The sequence below is a fragment of the Pelmatolapia mariae genome, linkage group LG15, assembly GCF_036321145.2.
Source record: "Pelmatolapia mariae isolate MD_Pm_ZW linkage group LG15, Pm_UMD_F_2, whole genome shotgun sequence".
In the NCBI taxonomy this organism is placed as follows: Eukaryota; Metazoa; Chordata; class Actinopteri; order Cichliformes; family Cichlidae; genus Pelmatolapia; species Pelmatolapia mariae.
This window is the reverse complement of record NC_086240.1, coordinates 5,624,806-5,642,595: the sequence shown is the minus strand read 5'-3', so window position 1 is coordinate 5,642,595 and position 17,790 is coordinate 5,624,806. Positions and strand designations below refer to the sequence as shown.

At 39.6% G+C, this 17,790-nt stretch overlaps 3 protein-coding genes across 4 annotated transcripts in view; all 3 read right to left on the bottom strand.

Annotated features, from left to right (window-relative positions):
• The window catches only part of ppp2r5cb (protein phosphatase 2, regulatory subunit B', gamma b), a 34,269-nt gene extending 30,717 nt beyond the window's left edge, over nt 1–3,552 (bottom strand). For both annotated transcript variants that reach the window (XM_063494641.1, XM_063494642.1), the window contains exons 1-2: nt 3,443–3,552; nt 2,869–2,928 (exon numbers count right to left, since the gene is read on the bottom strand). In XM_063494641.1, coding sequence (XP_063350711.1) covers nt 2,869–2,928; nt 3,443–3,469 — 87 coding nt within the window. In that variant the 5' untranslated portion in view covers nt 3,470–3,552. The remainder of the gene's footprint in view (nt 1–2,868; nt 2,929–3,442) is intronic.
• Nucleotides 3,553–6,181: 2,629 nt separating this feature from the next.
• On the bottom strand, nt 6,182–11,122 carry hsp90aa1.2 (heat shock protein 90, alpha (cytosolic), class A member 1, tandem duplicate 2). The gene is made up of 11 exons (XM_063494650.1): nt 10,964–11,122; nt 9,767–9,916; nt 9,235–9,601; nt 9,011–9,144; nt 8,498–8,815; nt 8,200–8,365; nt 7,896–8,086; nt 7,534–7,681; nt 7,155–7,423; nt 6,730–7,063; nt 6,182–6,631 (listed from the first exon to the last, which is right to left on the bottom strand). The coding sequence occupies exons 2-11, from the start codon at nt 9,914–9,916 to the stop codon at nt 6,519–6,521; spliced, it is 2,190 nt and encodes a 729-aa protein (XP_063350720.1). The 5' UTR covers nt 10,964–11,122; the 3' UTR covers nt 6,182–6,518.
• A 658-nt stretch (nt 11,123–11,780) lies between these two features.
• hsp90aa1.1 (heat shock protein 90, alpha (cytosolic), class A member 1, tandem duplicate 1) lies at nt 11,781–14,907 on the bottom strand. Its single transcript, XM_063494651.1, has 10 exons — nt 14,758–14,907; nt 14,276–14,642; nt 14,055–14,188; nt 13,631–13,936; nt 13,369–13,534; nt 13,063–13,253; nt 12,799–12,946; nt 12,437–12,705; nt 11,988–12,321; nt 11,781–11,890 (listed from the first exon to the last, which is right to left on the bottom strand). The coding sequence occupies exons 1-10, from the start codon at nt 14,905–14,907 to the stop codon at nt 11,781–11,783; spliced, it is 2,175 nt and encodes a 724-aa protein (XP_063350721.1).
• Between the last annotated feature and the right edge of the window lie 2,883 nt (nt 14,908–17,790).

The following is a 17,790-nucleotide window of genomic DNA, read 5'->3' as shown; positions in this document are numbered from 1 at the left end:
ACTAATGTATGCAATTGTTAACCAGCTGTTATTAAGGGACAGGTTTTAAAATAGAACAGATAAGGCCTTTATTGTAACTGTAAATGTACAACGCAATTGTGGAAAATAATATGTTACAGGGACTATATTAAACTGGTAACTACATAAAGCTCTGAAATGGATATAAAGCTTAATGAAATTATCTGCTAACTGACAAGTGTGGATTTTTATAACTCAATAAACTGGACTGTGTATATAACACAAGGCAATAAAATAGTGTGTTTCCCACAGATTTAGCTTGTACAGTCATGGCCTAAAGTTTTCATTTCATGTTTTTATAATATGGTAAAAACATAATCATAGGCATTTGATAAGCTTCAAAACCTTTTGTTGTCAGTGTGACATGCTGGATGTCAGCCTCTGGGCCAAATCCAGAAGCTCATAAAAATGAATCTGATCTCTTGGCACAACACTGAACCAGTGTGAATGACTACTATAAAAACTCAAGCTGCATATTGTATAGAATACAAAATTTGTGTAACTGCCATGACCGTAATCTGTGTGTATGTGTGCCTTTGTGGTTTATATGCAAGTCGGACGCGGGGGGGGGGGGGGTCTCTTGAAAGGATGAAAAGAAAAATATGTAAATGTTAAAATGAGCCAAGTGTACTTGGACAGACTTTAAAAGACCTTGCCACCTAAGCTCAGTCCATCTGTGGTGACACCGGAATACAGCCTGGTTAAGAACATTATAATCTGTGCAAGAGCAGGACTACCTTTTGCTTTCTAGGCACAAACAGCTGCCAGCTCTCATTCCACACGCGACATAACTGCATTCAAATGCTTGCCTTCCTTTAAAAAAAATTAAAAAGCCTCTAGTTGTTTGAGGAATGAAGGAAGCCAGATCTTCCTTATCTTCCTTTTCTCTGCTCAGTGTGGGTAGCTCCTCCCCACAAACACACAGTAAAACAGCAGAAAAGAAAATGTAGTCGGATCATAAATGACAACTGAACAAAGTAATGACTCTCACACTGAGCTTGAAGTGAACTTTTGCACATATGGGGAAACACTAAACATTGTTTAAACTATGCCATCTTCCTGGTGCCACAGAATTTCCTCATATTTTATTTTATTTTTACAAGCAGTGTATGACTGTGCAGAACAACAATGCAATGATTCACATGAGATGCCAGTAATGCAGACGGACTAACTCAATGTTGAACAATTTTTTTATGAGGGCCAAAGATACATTTTCCCAGATTCGTCCTAATCCAGATGTAAGCAAAAAGGTTTTATAGCAAGTCACAGCACATCACTCTTCAAATGAATTTTATTACTGAACATCATAGATCAATGCATTAGCAGCAAGTGGTTTATGAATAGCAATAGCTATAGCTATCCTACTTTAGAAAAATCACGAGGCAGCAGTTTCATGAATGTTTAATAAAATTTGTGTTTTGAAGTAAAGCTTTCTGCTTAAAGCCGCTGTATGACAGGTCAACCATGTAATTATGGGTGAAATATTGATGAACTCAGCCATGCCCTAAACTGGTGTTAACGACACATTTAGCAACAGGGTATCAACATCAAAAAGAGAGCAGCTTGAGTCACATGAAGTCACTCACTGGTCCACTAAAGATCCAAGGCTATGAGGCTATGAGATTATGATTTTAAAGTTCAGTCATTAGTCCCATTTTACTAGTTTTATTAGTACAGGGAGGTCAAATGTAAGGCCCAGGGACCAGAATGAGCCTGGCAAAGACTCCAATCCTGCACGCCAGACAGCTTTAGAAAATATGAAGGAGTTTGTAGATTCCTATTGATAAATCACCCCTACTCCCATTCATACTCCTACAAAGCCATTAACTAAGAGATAAACAATTAAATGACAGAAAGTTCATGTTTTTCCAATATTACAGTAAGTCCACAGTTGTGATGGACTGAGATTTTCAAATTGAGATGGCCAACACAAGTAGTCCATACTCCCATATTTCACTATGGCGTTCATGTGACTCATATCCATCATTAGTTAGTTGTGACCAAGTTAGCTATAGCAAACTTGGTCACAAAGAAGAATTTTCCCCTGATGAGTTCAAAGAATCATGAGACCTAAAACAGAATAAGCTTTTCTTGTTCCACTCCACAGGAGGCTTCCTGTCCTTTTGCATGAGTACTTGCTGTCAAGTGAAAAATATACAATTTCTCCACAAGTATATAACATAGGCATCATGGTTTGTGGAGGCCTTTGTGATGCATTTAAGTATTCTGAATTGGCACTTCAGGAGCAATATTATAAATTGTAATCTGCAAAACACTGAATTGATAACAAGACAATAAACTAGATATAAACAATTAAACTTGATGAGCTTTATCATGTCCCTGTTCATTTTTTTTAACTTGAAAAAAATAAGCTCAGCATGTACGTTCATTTCTATTGCAAGCAGAATCACCGAGACCACTATCATGCAGTAGTAATTCAATTATAATGTAATACTCCTCTTGCAAAGCTGGCGTCACTAAATTCCATTTAATTTTAAATGACTTGGAGGTAATTACATCAAGTTGAAAAGGTTATCCCCAACCCTTGCAGTCCCTGTTTGATCTGTGATGAGTCTAGGGTGTGTTGGTTTTTTTAACTGCTTGTTTAGCTTTTAATATATCATTTATAAGTTTCTATTTTCTTTATCTAATCTAATGTTATATATCGCTCTGCGTTTAGGGTCTTTGGTAATGTATATGTTCATTCTATTTGAGTTGTTCTCTTGGGCAGGGGACTATCACAAACGAGATCTGACATCTCAAAAGTCCCAATTTGAGGGTTAAATGCATTTTAAATAAAAATAAAGTTATCAGTGCATGTTCTTAGAGTGGTTTTCCTTGTTAGAATACCTCATGTTCTGAATTCTCCTGTCCTCCACTCTTCCCCACTTTGCCAGACTTGGGAGACTCCTGCAAAAACATTTTCAATCAAAAGATTAAAAACTTGATTTAATTAAGTGAAGTTTATATTGGTTGACAACATCAGGTGAATGCAATCGGTGAATGCCGCCTTGCACAAATCCAAGCTAAATATAGCATGCCTGCCCACCCAGTCTCGCACTCCTGTTTAACCACACTGTAAAGTCTGCTGTTAGCTAGCTCACGTTACACGACCCGAGGTTTCAGCTTCTAAAAGTCCTTAAATTTACACCAAAATAACACACACGTGCAATGTAAGTATCACTTTAAGATAATGGTGCTCTATTTACATAACACTGCACAACGTGCCAAGCGCTAACATGACGGCAGGATAGGGCTAGCAGGTAATGATTGCAGGCTGGCTAACGTTTGTGTGATGGGACACTGCGCTGGTAGCAAAATGTCGTATTATGCACCCGGCACATTATCAATAAATTCAATGAAATGTAACTCGTGCAAAGTTTATTCACTATCGACACGACCTGCTAGCTTTTGTCTAACTCACCTTATCTTTTTTCGTTTTATTCGGCATTGTACAAGCGTAACCGCCCTTGCTCCGCTCACGGATACTCCACAACCAAAACCTTGACAACTCTCAGGACAGCACACTGCAAGGCGGTTCAGTCTGCCCTTACGCTGTGATTGGCTGTGTCAGTCAGCTGACTCTGGCGCGTCACGCTAACGATGGCCAGCGTAAAGGCACCGAGAGCGCACCCTGCCGGTGACAGGACAGCAACACATGGGATTGCAGGCTCCCGATACTTTGGATTACAGCCATCGACAGCATACTTCCTATGGTCATTCCATGGAAAATCAATCAGTGCTTCCCACATGACCCCCTCATAATGAGTTGGCAGTGTAAATATATTTTTTCATTACAGATACATGTTCAGGTACAGTTTTTATTTTACTTATTCTTTTTCATTCAATTTTTCCTCTAAAATCTTTGAGCATCACAATCCTGGCACATACCATAGTTTCAGGAGCGAATCTGCTCAAAACTCGTCTCCATAGGTTTGCATTTCCTTAATGTTTCTCCCAGTGTTTTTGGCTCTTGTTCTTCTAATGCGTGTGTGTGAGTGTAGTGCAGGAATGTATGCATAACCATGTGTTTGAATATGTAGAATTCTCTTTAATGAGTGATTTTATCCAAACTGTGAAGCAATTTGTTACTAGATTTAAAAAATCCTATATAAATAAAGTTGTTATTATTATAATTATAGTAGTAGCAGTAGAAGTATTAGTATTATATACTGCAGAACTTTGGGTAGACTCGGATGGTGAAAACAAATTATAACATTTTATACCAGGCTGAACCATCTTCATATTTTTGGCTACATATATTCACGCACCTGTAAAACCAGTGGTAAATGGCCTGTATTTACTTAGTCCCTAAGGATCCCAAAGCGCTTTACACTACATTCAGTCATTCACACACTGGTGATGGCAAGCTACATTGTAGCCACAGCTGCTCTGGGGCGCACTGACAGAGGTGAGGCTCTGCCACCAGGCCCTCTGACCACCACCAGTAGGCAACGGGTGAAGTGTCTTGCCCAAGGTCACAACGACAGAGATTGTCGGAGCCGGGGCTCGAACCGGCAACCTTCCGATTACAAGACAAACTGCCAACTCTTGAGCCACGATCGCCCCAGCGGTCATAATTTTCCGTTTTTACCTACCTTCTTCTTTCAGCTGGTTGAGACCCCTAGGCCAGAGCTTTCTAGAATATTTGAACATCTTGGTAGAACCTTCTTTGAATGCATAACGACTGCCATCTACTGGTGGTTAACAGGAACCCACACGTCTAAAATGACTTAGACATATAGGATAAAAGCAGAGAGGAATGCATGAAAATATCTAAATCGGTGTTTAAGCTTATGAGTTAAAGTCTAAGGAGCTTGGAAAGAAAAGCGTCTGGACTTCTTTAGGTTGCTTGAAGATGTTTCACTTCTCATCCGAGAAATGGTGGAGTCCCAGGTTTAAATCTGGGATTCTCCACCATTTTACCCTAGAACTGAAGAAGCTTCTCGGATGAGAAGTGAAACGTCTTCAAGCAACCTAAAGAAGTCCAGACGCTTTTCTTTCCAAGCTCCTTTGACTACAATGACCTGGATGACTGAGAACCTTGACAGACTTATGAGTTAAACATGTGCCTTTCCGCAAATAACAAAATGGGTAAGCTTTAATTTGATCATTTGTATCTTAGAAGAAGCTTAAAGATAGATAAGAAGCAGAAAAGTAGAAGAGGAGACGAAAAAAAGGAAGTTATTTTCGGATGAATCTGTCACAGACAACATTCAGACCTACAGCAATGATGTATTATAGAAGCCTTTCCTTCCTCTTTAGGAGTTTCTCTGTCCACTTTTACTTTTTCAACACAAACATCTATATCCTTGTAGCTTCAGTCTGGCAAGAAATATCAGTACTGTGGAAAAGACTTCAGTGAGGTTACGTAAAAATGAACAAATTCCCAAATTAAAGCCAAAAAAGAAGCCTCGAGTTCTTTTGGCTTTTCCCCGTTTGTCTTTCTTTCAATTTTTTTTTATTTATTTTTTTTTTACACATGATAAGCTATTTGTAATAAATTCAACAGTGTTCCCAATAAAGGCATAATTATCAGACTTATCTGCTATTTCTTGACTTCCCCTCAAGCATTTTGCTTTTTATTACACAAGATTTTTTGCTTTTTCCATGGAGAAACTAGAAAGGCAACTGGAGGGCAAACAATCTGCCCAAAGGCAATGCTTCATTCATATGAAGCAAAGAAAAAAGGGGTGGTTCTTTCCTTCACTCTATGTTTAAGCAAGCATTGGTTTGGTAGCTTATGATTCATAAACAGTGTTGACTTCACTGGTTGTAAATGAAAACAGTATACTTCAAACATGGAAATTACAACGTCACATCATCACTTTATATTTATCAAGATACAAATTTCTGTCAAATGATGGATAAAGAATGTCTTTAAAAAATCCTGGTGAGAAAAAAGGTTCTAAAATAATGTTTGTACTTCATTTCAGCTGAATCAAGAAACCCTTTTGACATAGCTTTCTACTTGTTGAGAACAAAGTCTAAAGCAGTTCTTCGACTACAAGTGAACACTAATAGTTTCATTGATTTTCTCATGAAAAAAATAAAATATATATAGAGTGGACAGGTTAACCCACCTGTCCAATCTAAAAATGCAGCATCCTATACATAAAACACGAGACTTGTGTTCACTCATCAGTAACAATGACCAAATAGCTTAACATGGTAAACCTTTATTAATGGTTTTTGCACCGTTTCAAATAACAGTATCGTGGTTTTGTTATATTTACAATAAAGAACAAACTTTAAAATGTCAAATACAAAAAGAACAAATGCATCAATACAACTCAATACAAAAACAAAAATGACAATCTGAAAACTCTAAAGATCTAAAGGAATGACTGAACTGCATGTGGTCAATGCAAGTGGAAATAAAGTTACGTTGGTCATCAAAAGTGTTTAGGAACAGACATTCCAGGCTCATTTACAACATTTAACATTAAATTTTTTATAACATTAGTTTTTTTAAAATCTAAACAGTAAATGGAAGCTGATTAGTCCACCTCTTCCATCCTAGATGTGTCATCATCTTCCCCTTCAAGAGGGGGCATGTCCTCAGTGGGTGCAGAAGTGTTATCGTCAGATGTCACATCATCTTCATCAATACCTGGAAGGAAAATAGGAGCAGATCAGTCAGCAAAGCAGGGTTAACTTGTTTACTGGCAAACATACCACCAAAAGATACAAGATTTAACAGATACTCACCAAGACCTAGTTTGATCATTCTGTAGATGCGGTTGGAGTGGGTCTGTGGGTCATCCAGTGTGAATCCTGAGGAGAGCAGGGCGGTCTCGAACAGAAGGATGACCAGATCTTTCACAGACTTGTCATTCTTATCGGCCTCTGCCTTCTGCCTCAAGGTCTCCATGATTGGGTGGTCAGGATTGATCTCAAGGTGCTTCTTTGCTGCCATGTATCCCATGGTGGAGTTATCCCTCAGCGCCTGAGCCTTCATGATCCTCTCCATGTTGGCCGTCCATCCATATGTGCTGGTGACAATGCAGCAAGGGGAAGAAACTAGGCGGTTGGAGACTGTGACCTGCAGAGGAAAACAAACGCCACCAGTATCAATCAGTTGAACAATAAAACAAATTCCGTTGTTATATTGTCATTTGGTTTCATCAGCTTACCTTTTCAACCTTCTTCTCCAAGATATCCTTCATGATTTTGCATAGGTTCTCAAACTGAGATTTCTTCTCCTCCTGCTTCTTCTTCTCCTCCTCATCCTCAGGCAGCTCCAGGCCTTCCTTGGTTACTGAAACCAAGTTCTTGCCCTCAAACTCCTTCAGCTGCTGGACACAGTACTCATCGATGGGCTCAATCATGTAGATGACCTCCAGGCCAGCTTTGCGAAGGCGCTCCACAAAGGCAGAGTTGGCAACCTGGTCTTTGGTCTCACCTCAAATGCAGACATGATAATGTTGTTCATTCATGCCATATTGCCCACATGAGACAAGTTTTGTTTGCTGAACGCATGCTTTTGATTGGCAGTTTTAAAAGTGTCCTCACCAGTGATGTAGTAGATGTGTTTCTGGTTGTCCTTCATACGTGTGACATAGTCCTTCAGGGACACCATCTCATCTCCAGAGGCTGATGTGTAGTACCGCAGCAGCTCAGAAAGCTTCTTCCTGTTCTGGGAGTCCTCATGGATGCCAAGCTGTAATAAGGAAAACAGTCAACTGTTATCAACAGTGCAGATTTATTCAGCTGAATGTGCAAAAAAAATGCAGGCGCTACCACTGGCTGCATTCAATTGTTGTTAAGCTACTTTATAATATTCATACTGCTAGAGCTGAATTATTCAAGCAAAAGAATTAAAGACAAGATCTGGTAACCTTGCAGCTCACTCAGTCAAGGCTGTGGATACTGACCTTGATGTTCTTGGAGAACTGCTCGTAGAACTTCTTGTAGTTGTCCTTGTCCTCAGCCAGCTCTGTGAAAAGCTCCAGGCACTTCTTGACCAGGTTCTTGCGGATGACCTTCAGGATCTTGCTCTGCTGCAGCATCTCTCTGGAGATGTTCAGTGGCAGGTCCTCAGAGTCCACCACACCCTTGATGAAATCTGATAGGAAGCAGAAAGGAAACTGTTAAAACTCTAAAGATTCCATTGTGTCATTTTCATTATGATAATTCTATTATTGTTAGGGAAATTGTAATCCACAGTTTAATACTCACTGAGATACTCTGGGATGAGCTCCTCGCAGTTGTCCATGATGAAGACTCTGCGCACGTACAGCTTGATGTTGTTCTTCTTCTTCTTGTTCTCAAAGAGGTCGAAAGGAGCACGGCGAGGCACGAAGAGCAGGGCACGGAACTCAAGCTGACCCTCTACTGAGAAGTGCTGTTAGGCAAAAAAAAATAAAAATAATAAAGTGATTATATATTGGACTACATTATATCAGACACAATTTTCCTCCTATAAAGAACTGCTACATTTTTAGGTATTTTTAAAATAACATCTCAAAAGCCCAACCTTGACAGCCAAGTGGTCCTCCCAGTCATTGGTGAGACTCTTGTAGAACTCTCCATATTCCTCATTCGTGATGTCATCTGGGTTCCGGGTCCACAGGGGTTTGGTCTTGTTCAATTCTTCCTGGTCAATGTACTTTTCCTTGATCTTCTTCTTCTTCTTCTTTTTGTCTGACTTGTCATGGTCCTGTTCTTCATCTGATCCAACATCCTCAATCTCAGGTTTGTCCTCATCCTTCTCCTCATCTTTCTCCTTCTCCTCCTTCTCTTTCTCCTCCTCTGCCTCGTCGTCACTCACCTCCTTGTCCCTCTCTTTCTCCACCTGAAGGAAAATACATTTGGTCACACACTAAAGAATTTCCCAACACCTTAGCCTTAGGGAGTCACTATTTTATAATATCAGTGTTTCAGAGATTTATTGAGCAACTTTCTCAGAAGTCTCAAGTGCAAAAGCTATCTGCAATAGTTACAAATTTAATTAATCTATGGGATCATTAAATATGCCTTAAGTACTTACAAATAGCGTAATAGGGTAGCCAATGAACTGTGAGTGCTTCTTAACAATCTCTTTGACCCTTCGCTCTTCAAGGTATTCTGTCTGGTCTTCTTTGAGGTGCAGGATCACTTTAGTTCCCCGTCCCAGTGGCTCAGCTGTAGAGGAAGACCATAGGTCAGTATACTTTATAACCACCGGGTTAAATAATTAATAATTCACTTCAAATTCGGGGTTATATCACTTACAGTTGTCTACTTTAACTGTGAATGAGCCACCAGCAGATGATTCCCAGGCGTACTGCTCGTCATCGTTGTGCTTGGTAACGACTGTCACCTTCTCGGCTACTAGGTAGGCAGAGTAGAAACCCACACCAAACTGACCGATCATGGAAATGTCAGCTCCAGCCTGCAGAGCCTCCATGAACGCTTTGGTGCCGGACTTTGCAATTGTGCCCAAGTTGTTGATCAGGTCGGCTTTGGTCATGCCAATACCTGTGTCAACTAGGGTTAGAGTACGCTCCTCTTTGTTGGGAATGATCTCAATTTTGAGGTCTTTGCCAGTTTCCAGCTTGGAAGGATCAGTGAGACTCTCATAGCGGATTTTGTCCAGTGCCTGATGGAGCAAAACATAATGTTAATTGTTTAAACAAATTCCAGAATTTATTCTGTATTGATAATAATATAATTCAATTTCTTAAGGGAAAAAAAGCATGTAATTTAATTTCTTTTTTATTTTAAATAATAAACATAGCAACACAGATTAATATTGAAAACTTACATCTGATGAGTTGGAAATAAGTTCCCTAAGGAAGATCTCTTTGTTGGAATAGAAAGTGTTGATGATCAGGGACATAAGCTGAGCAATCTCAGCCTGGAATGCAAAGGTCTCTGCCTCCTCCTCCATTGGTTGGTCATGCATTTCAGGCATCTGAGTGAAGACGGAGAACAAATATTGTTTTTTAGAAAATGCACTGACTAAAGTGACTGGAACACAATATAAAATACTCTTTTTATGACACTAAACGTTTGCATCCCAGCAATGTACACTTGAAAAAACACTGCCAATCCTTCTTATGTAAGATGTTGCAGTTACAGCTTATCCTTATTAAGTAGCCTCGATGTTACATTAAGGAATTAACATCAGTTCAAACTAAAGCAAATTCTCTGTAGATGTGTAGTATATAGTGACTTTTCTGGGTTTCTTTCTTGCTTACTTTCATCATTTTATATTAAAAGGTACAAGGACCTTTTTCTCCCCTTCTTGGACTGTGAATTTAATCTCTGCTTGGTTATTGGCTAATCAGAGATTAACACGTGGCTTGAATTGCACATCCGTATCAGCAGAAATGAGTCCACCTGCTGGTTTCCCAAGTGAAGTGCAAGTTTCTAGAAGGTACGAGGAGGCAAGAATAACTCTCTAGCAGTTTCCATAGGAATCGAAAGCTCCGCCTCTCATACAGCTGACGAGATTATAAGAATGCACACTCTGTACCTACTGATTTTGCACTGAATTAAAACCTGGCACAAGGATAAGGTGGCCCAAAAAATCTTGCAGAAATCTTAGCACGGGAAATTTGATTAGCGTTCAAACAGTTAAACCCGTGCTTAACATAACACCTTCCTCCCAAATGCATCACTAAAGCATCCTGCCATGTGGCTACTGTCCCGCAGGTTTGAATTCTGAAATGAGGCACAATAGGAATCAAATTCTTATTACCGTTTATGAGGCTGACATTAATATTCTCAGAGCAGATATTAATACTTTTTAATCAGTTTTTAAAGACCAAGTGCTGTAACTAGATTTCACCCTTTCTTCACTTTAGCCTCACTTTCTATCCAGACATGACAAAAATGTCAGCTTCGTTTATAAATTAATGTCAAATACGCTAACATTTAGTACTATTAAATCTGAATTTCAGGGCGTGTAATATTTTCGTATCCCAAATGTCTGTGGTAAGGCTGTTAATGTATTTACCTTGGTTTGCAGTGTGCCCAAAACTCCTGAGGAAGATGTGTAGAGATCGCTCCTTATTCACAGGTTCGTTGACTGCTAATGCTTCTATGGAAACTGGTGTAACGGTGCGGTTTTTATACCCTCTATGACCATTCGAGAAATCCTCCTGACACAAGCTTCCAGAACCGTCTGGAATCCTCCTGCTCGGTGGTGGCCGCTCACTGGCCCGGTGGCCTGTCAATCATGGTGCGTGTGTATGCCTCTCTGACTTTCTTGGCAGAAGGAGGCGGGATTAAGGGAGGGGAGGCTGAGCCTAATGAGGAAGGCATGTGAGAGCAGAAACTAAAATGAACCATGCTGTATTCACTGAAAATTCCAGAATACATGATAAATCAAACGATGTAATTGATAAATGTAAGCCACTTAGCTGTATTATGCGCTTCTCTAATACAACTTTTCACCTTTCAGTATTATTGTTTGTAGGAAGCAAGAACAAGTGATAAAATAAAGTGCAGTAGATCAATGAAAAGTGACAGGTGTCATTTTTTAAATATATTTTATTACAAATTTGATTGCTTTTCATAAAAAAAAATGTTACAAAAGAGATATAAGTCAAACCCCCAGTGACTTAATAATACTCTTAGTGATTGTCAGAAGTTTTATAAGTGGCTGATACAATATAAACTAAAGCCACTGTGGTCTGTATTAATTCCATCAACTTTTTCTGACTAGCACATTGTTTACTAACAGAAATTCTGCTAAAAAATAATGTACATTTAAATTAGGAACATAAATTACAAAAATAAAAATGAAAGCCAGAAAAAGTCTAGTAAATAATTTAGTCAACTTCCTCCATTCTTGATGTGTCATCGTCGCCTTCCAAGACTGGCATATCTTCATCAGCAGGCTGAATTATGTCTTCAACTGCAGAATCATCATCATCAATTCCTGTGTATAGAAATACATCCATTAAAAAATAAATTCCTCAATTAATGTATAATAACCTAACTACTACCTGAATGTTTGAAGGAAAAGATATACATACCAAGACCAAGTTTGATCATTCTGTAGATGCGGTTAGCATGTGTCTGTGGGTCTTCCAGTGTGAATCCTGAGGAGAGCAGAGCGGTCTCGAACAGGAGGATGACCAGGTCCTTCACAGCTTTGTCGTTCTTGTCAGCCTCTGCCTTCTCCCTCAAGGTCTCAATGATTGGATGCAAGGGATTAATCTCAAGGTGCTTCTTTGCAGTCATGTAGCCCAAGGTGGAGTTGTCTCTCAGTGCCTGAGACTTCATGATCCTCTCCATGTTTGCCGTCCATCCATAGGTGCTGGTCACAATGCAGCAGGGGGAAGCAACCAAACGGTTCGAAACTACAACCTGTCAGGATAGAAATTCAGTATTTTTAGTATGTTTGAACACAGTCAAGCCAACTTCTCATCCCTAATAATGTTAACTATAATAACTGTATCATTTTCTGAAGGAGAAAAATTACCTTTTCAATCTTCTTGTCAAGGATGTCCTTCATGATCTTGCAGAGGTCCTCAAACTTAGTCTTGAGCTCTTCCTGCTTCTTCTTCTCCTCCTCATCCTCAGGCAGCTCCAGGCCTTCCTTGGTTACTGAAACCAAGTTCTTGCCATCATACTCCTTCAGCTGCTGGACACAGTACTCATCGATGGGCTCAATCATGTAGATGACCTCCAGGCCAGCTTTGCGAAGGCGCTCCACAAAGGCAGAGTTGGCAACCTGGTCTTTGGTCTCACCTGTTAAAGTTATTTCAATATGGTGTTTAATGAACTTAAACTCCTGGGGAATACTTGAAAACAAAGGAAAAGAAACCACACTGAATAACTTACCAGTGATGTAGTAGATGTGCTTCTGGTTATCCTTCATACGAGAGACATAGTCCTTGAGGGAAACCATTTCATCTCCAGAGGCTGAGGTGTAGTAGCGGAGCAGCTCAGACAGTTTCTTCCTGTTCTGGGAGTCTTCATGGATTCCAAGCTAAACATAAAAAAACAACGTGTCATTTTGTGGTATTAAAATCAATGCAAGTTGATTGGTATCAGACATTTTTTCTGAAGTTTTAGAGTTGAAGAAATTCAGATGGATGAACCTACCTTGATGTTCTTGGAGAACTGCTCGTAGAACTTCTTGTAGTTGTCCTTGTCCTCAGCCAGTTCTGAGAAAAGCTCCAGGCACTTCTTGACCAGGTTCTTGCGGATGACCTTCAGGATCTTGCTCTGCTGCAGCATCTCTCTGGAGATGTTCAGTGGCAGGTCCTCAGAGTCCACCACACCCTTGATGAAATCTGAGTAGGGAAAATAAACTGGTCAGCTACCCAAAGCCAGGAGTTCCAAATTACTAATAACTATGAATTTTGAGAGAATGCATCAAGATTTATGTGTTACTTCATTTTTACTTACTGAGGTATTCTGGGATCAGTTCTTCACAGTTGTCCATGATGAAGACCCTGCGCACATAAAGCTTGATGTTGTTTCTCTTTCTCTTGTTTTCAAAGAGGTCAAATGCAGCTCTTCTGGGTACAAAGAGCAAGGCGCGGAACTCCAGCTGGCCTTCCACTGAGAAATGCTGCGGGGGTAGATATGTATTAATTAGCATAACATTATTGCAACTGGTGTTGCTAAATATGTTTTAGAATGATCATCACAAGAAGATTTAGCTTACCTTCACAGCCAGGTGGTCCTCCCAGTCATTGGTAAGACTCTTGTAGAACTCGCCATACTCTTCATTGGTGATGTCGTCAGGGTTACGGGTCCAGATAGGCTTGGTCTTGTTGAGCTCCTGGGCATCAATGTACTTCTCCTTGACCTTCTTCTTCCTCTTGTTCTTGCCATCCTTTGTATCTTCATCCTCATCAGAGCCAACGTCCTCAATCTTAGGTTTGTCCTTGTCCTCAGCAGCCTCCTTCTCAACCTCCTCTTCCTTTTCTCCCTCCTCCAGGTCTACTTCCTTCTCTCTTGTCTTCTCCACCTTAAATATGCAAAGGCATATTTAAATTTTGCTTTGCCATACCATTATCACAGCCAATGTGTGGTTATTATCAAGTATTGATTGAATAATTGTTCTTACTGTGTAATTAAAAACTTACAAAAAGTGTGATGGGATAGCCAATGAACTGTGAGTGCTTCTTCACAACTTCTTTGACGCGCTTCTCCTCGCAGTACTCTGTCTGGTCTTCTTTGAGGTGAAGGATCACTTTTGTGCCTCTGCCAATTGGCTCTCCTAAAATCAACAACAAAATTAGAACCGTGGCAGACAGGGTCAAATGACTGATTCAATTGTTCTGTAAATGAGGGGACTAAGACATACCTGTATCAGGCCTGACTGTGAATGAGCCTCCAGCTGCAGACTCCCACATATACTGCTCGTCATCGTTGTGCTTGGTAATGACTGTCACCTTCTCGGCTACTAGGTAGGCAGAGTAAAAACCCACACCAAACTGGCCGATCATGGAGATATCAGCTCCAGCCTGCAGAGCCTCCATGAAAGCCTTGGTGCCGGACTTTGCAATTGTGCCCAGGTTGTTGATCAGGTCAGCTTTGGTCATGCCGATACCTGTGTCAAGGATGGTCAGGGTGCGAGCGTGCAGATCAGGCCTGATTTCAATCTTCAGGTCCTTGCAGGACTCAAGTTTGGTGGGATCCGTCAAGCTTTCATATCTGATTTTATCCAAGGCCTGCCGAGAATAGATAACTCAATTAAAATACTTTTTTTTTGGCAAAAAAATATAAGGGCTTGTTTTACATAAAAAAAAAAGGAAAACATGATGCTGAAGTGTTTATTTCCCTTACATCTGAGGAGTTGGAGATGAGCTCCCTAAGGAAGATCTCTTTATTTGAGTAGAAAGTGTTGATAATAAGGGACATCAGCTGAGCAATTTCAGCCTGGAAGGCAAAGGTCTCCACCTCCTCCTCCATAATGTGTGCAGAGCTCTCAGGCATCTAAAGGGGGAGAACATACTGGGTAACATTTTTCAGAAAAAAAAAAAGAAATTATACCTCTATATTTTTTGTGTTTTCGAATAATTTTATTTTTTACCTGTAGTTTAAATTTATTTAGTCTGAACTTCTTCGGTTAAGTTTTTCTCAGGCAGCCACATGGCCCGCTGATGCGCACATGTTCCTTCTGTCAATCAGAGAACTGGCATTTTTTTTTTTTGGGAGGGTGGGGGGGAGGGGGGTGTTCAGATGCTTTGGAAACCCCTAATAGCTTCAATGTGTGCAGTCTTTTTGTTAAAAAAATAGCAACTTGAAATTCAAAGATGAAAGAAAAACTAACTTTGTTTTTTCAGCATAGGAATGGGTACTATGTTGTCACGACTACTGCATATATTTTTTGACCTTCTAAGAACATTTCATAGATTAAACAAAAGTTTTAATCCAGAATCAATAATTCCTTTACAGTTTACTAAGCTAAGATGAAAATGTGCTGCATCAGCTGTTAGAATAGATTCTGAGAAGCCATTGGTCCCACACTTGGGTCACCTTGCTTGCCATGTGCTTCATGCCTGTAACAGTCCTACTTAGACACTGATAGAAAAGCACATACACTATACCATCCTGATTAAAGGTTAAAGTTAATTACATTATATCACAAAAGCACCCAATATACTGTAAAAAACAAAAGTTGTTTTAAATTTTCTAATTCTTACCTTGAATTCTAATTCATACCTTGAATATAATCTTTATTTTTTGTTACTTTGTATAGTTAAATCAATCACTGAGCTTGATTTCTCTTCCTCAAGAGCTTCAAGTGTGTGCTTGGCTGCTGCTCCTGTGAGCAGTAAGTGTCTCTTGTGAATTAAATCACTCACTTTACATAAAACCGTGCAAGTACCCAGTATACTCTAAAATCGAAATGATTGTTGCATTGATTCCATTCTTACCTTGGATTTAATCTTTGTCTTCTGTCACCTCTAGTAGACAAATGTATCACTGAGCTTGACTTCTCTTCTTGGAGAACTTCAAGTGTGTGCTTCTCTGCTGCTCCTGTGGGCAGTAAGTCTCTCTTGGTTGTGTTCTAGTGAGCGTCTTCTGACTCTATGCAGACCACACGACATGACGATGTCTTTTTATACTTACGGCATGGTTTCTCGAAGCTCCCATTCAGAAGCTTCCAGACTGTATGTTCACTACAGTCAGGGGGGTGCTGAGGAATGGCCTGGAAGGGGGTTGCGATTGGGACATTGGAGCTCTAAAGTTGGTGTGCCCTTATAGGGTTGCAGAGTCACAAGGAGTGCCTGTCAGTCACAATGAGAGCTTCACTGATAGCTTGTATAGCTGTTAGACAGCATAACCCAGCACCACAGCTGTGCATTGCCTTTGCCATCAGCAGCTGCTATGGTGCCCCACTGCACCCACATATGTTCATTAGGGCTTCCTATGGAACGGACAGCAGGCCCATGCTTTTTTTTAGCATCTATAATTTGGGTGAATCTTAAGCTTTTACATATTTAAAGCCATTTGGGATGCTGTTTGCAATTTGCTGTCCATTCACAGTTTAGATTAGGCATGTTAAATTCATTTCGTTGTGGGACACATACAGCCCACTTTGATCTTCAGTGGGCCGGACCAGAGAAAGACATTTACCTAAACATTTAATCCCTGAGATGTCTTTAATGCAATTTTAAAAGTGTGTCTCAATTTTTCCACATCACAAACACATGTAAAATGGACTTCTTGTAAAAAAAAAGAAAAAGAAAAAGAAAAGAAAACTAAAAAATGAAAAAACTAAAAAAACAAACAAAAACAAAACAAATTTATATAGTATATTACAGAAACAGGACCTTTTCCGCAATTTAATTGTTTATCTATTACTTAACTACTTTGGTATAGTATGAATGGCTATGGGGGAGATTTTTATCAATAGGAAAAGTTGTAAATACTAATGAAAATACAGTTAAAAGTTCAAAATCTGTGCACTCATTCACATTTCACAATCAGAGTGGTGTCTTTGCTGGGCTGGGCCTGGTTTAGCTCATACCTTCATACACTTCTGAATTTGTTCTGGGCTATTAATAAATTTATTGATTAATAAATTGACCAAACAGAAATTCTGGAGGGAAACCCATATGCTGCCTTATTTACACATCTATATATGCATATTGTCAGAGTTTAGATTACCTTTTCTTTAGTTGCATAATGCATATTGCAAACCAACTTACTAGGAATGTCTAGAACTTTCCATTTAATTTCCTGATTTTCATTTGTGGATTGCAAACAGAATATGCCATCCAAAATATTTGGTGATAGAGAGAGACTTATAGTGAAGCAAACTGAATCTGTGGAAAGAGATTTTGACTGTGCTCTGTGGCCATTGGCCAAACTTAAATTCTGGCAGAAATCATAAGCTTCTCTATAATATGTGTATGCCAAAGACACAGTGTGTTGATGAGAGCTTGTGATGGTTTAGCAAGAGGATGTAAAAACCCATTCATCCTCCATAACACTTGGAATAGGCTGCACTATAGTACTTACATGTAAAAATAATTAAAGTCAGACTTGTGTAAGACAGACGACTAGAATACTCTGGTCTGATCTGAGCGGTAATGGCTTTACTTACCAGAGGAGTGCAGTGTATCGCACTTGCTAGGGATCAGTTACGTAATCGAAATGTTTCCAGCTGGTAGCACACGTTACTAGAAGCTGAATACTCATGTACCTCAGTGTAAACTGATGAAAGAGAGAAGCCAAATTTCTCGGTGTTCGACTATTCTGTTTGAGTAAGACAGTGAGTCAGTCCTTTTTTTTTAATGAAATGTAAGAATGATAATAATAGCAATGTTTCTGGAACTTAGTGCCAGATGGTAGTAGTGTTTACATCCC

What these genes read in the sequence shown, in the direction of transcription:
- hsp90aa1.2 (XM_063494650.1), bottom strand. Translation starts at nt 9,916, where the DNA reads ATGCCTGAAATGCATGACCAACCAATGGAGGAGGAGGCAGAGACCTTT. An exon ending in AGGACCACTTGGCTGTCAAG is followed by an intron (nt 8,366 to 8,497) that starts GTTGGGCTTTTG and finishes TTTGCCTAACAG; the next exon opens with CACTTCTCAGTAGAGGGTCA. An exon ending in ACACATCTACTACATCACTG is followed by an intron (nt 7,424 to 7,533) that starts GTGAGGACACTT and finishes TCTGCATTTGAG; the next exon opens with GTGAGACCAAAGACCAGGTT.
- hsp90aa1.1 (XM_063494651.1), bottom strand. Translation starts at nt 14,907, where the DNA reads ATGCCTGAGAGCTCTGCACACATTATGGAGGAGGAGGTGGAGACCTTT. An exon ending in CACAGTCAGGCCTGATACAG is followed by an intron (nt 14,189 to 14,275) that starts GTATGTCTTAGT and finishes TGTTGATTTTAG; the next exon opens with GAGAGCCAATTGGCAGAGGC. An exon ending in AGTTCTCCAAGAACATCAAG is followed by an intron (nt 12,947 to 13,062) that starts GTAGGTTCATCC and finishes TTTTATGTTTAG; the next exon opens with CTTGGAATCCATGAAGACTC.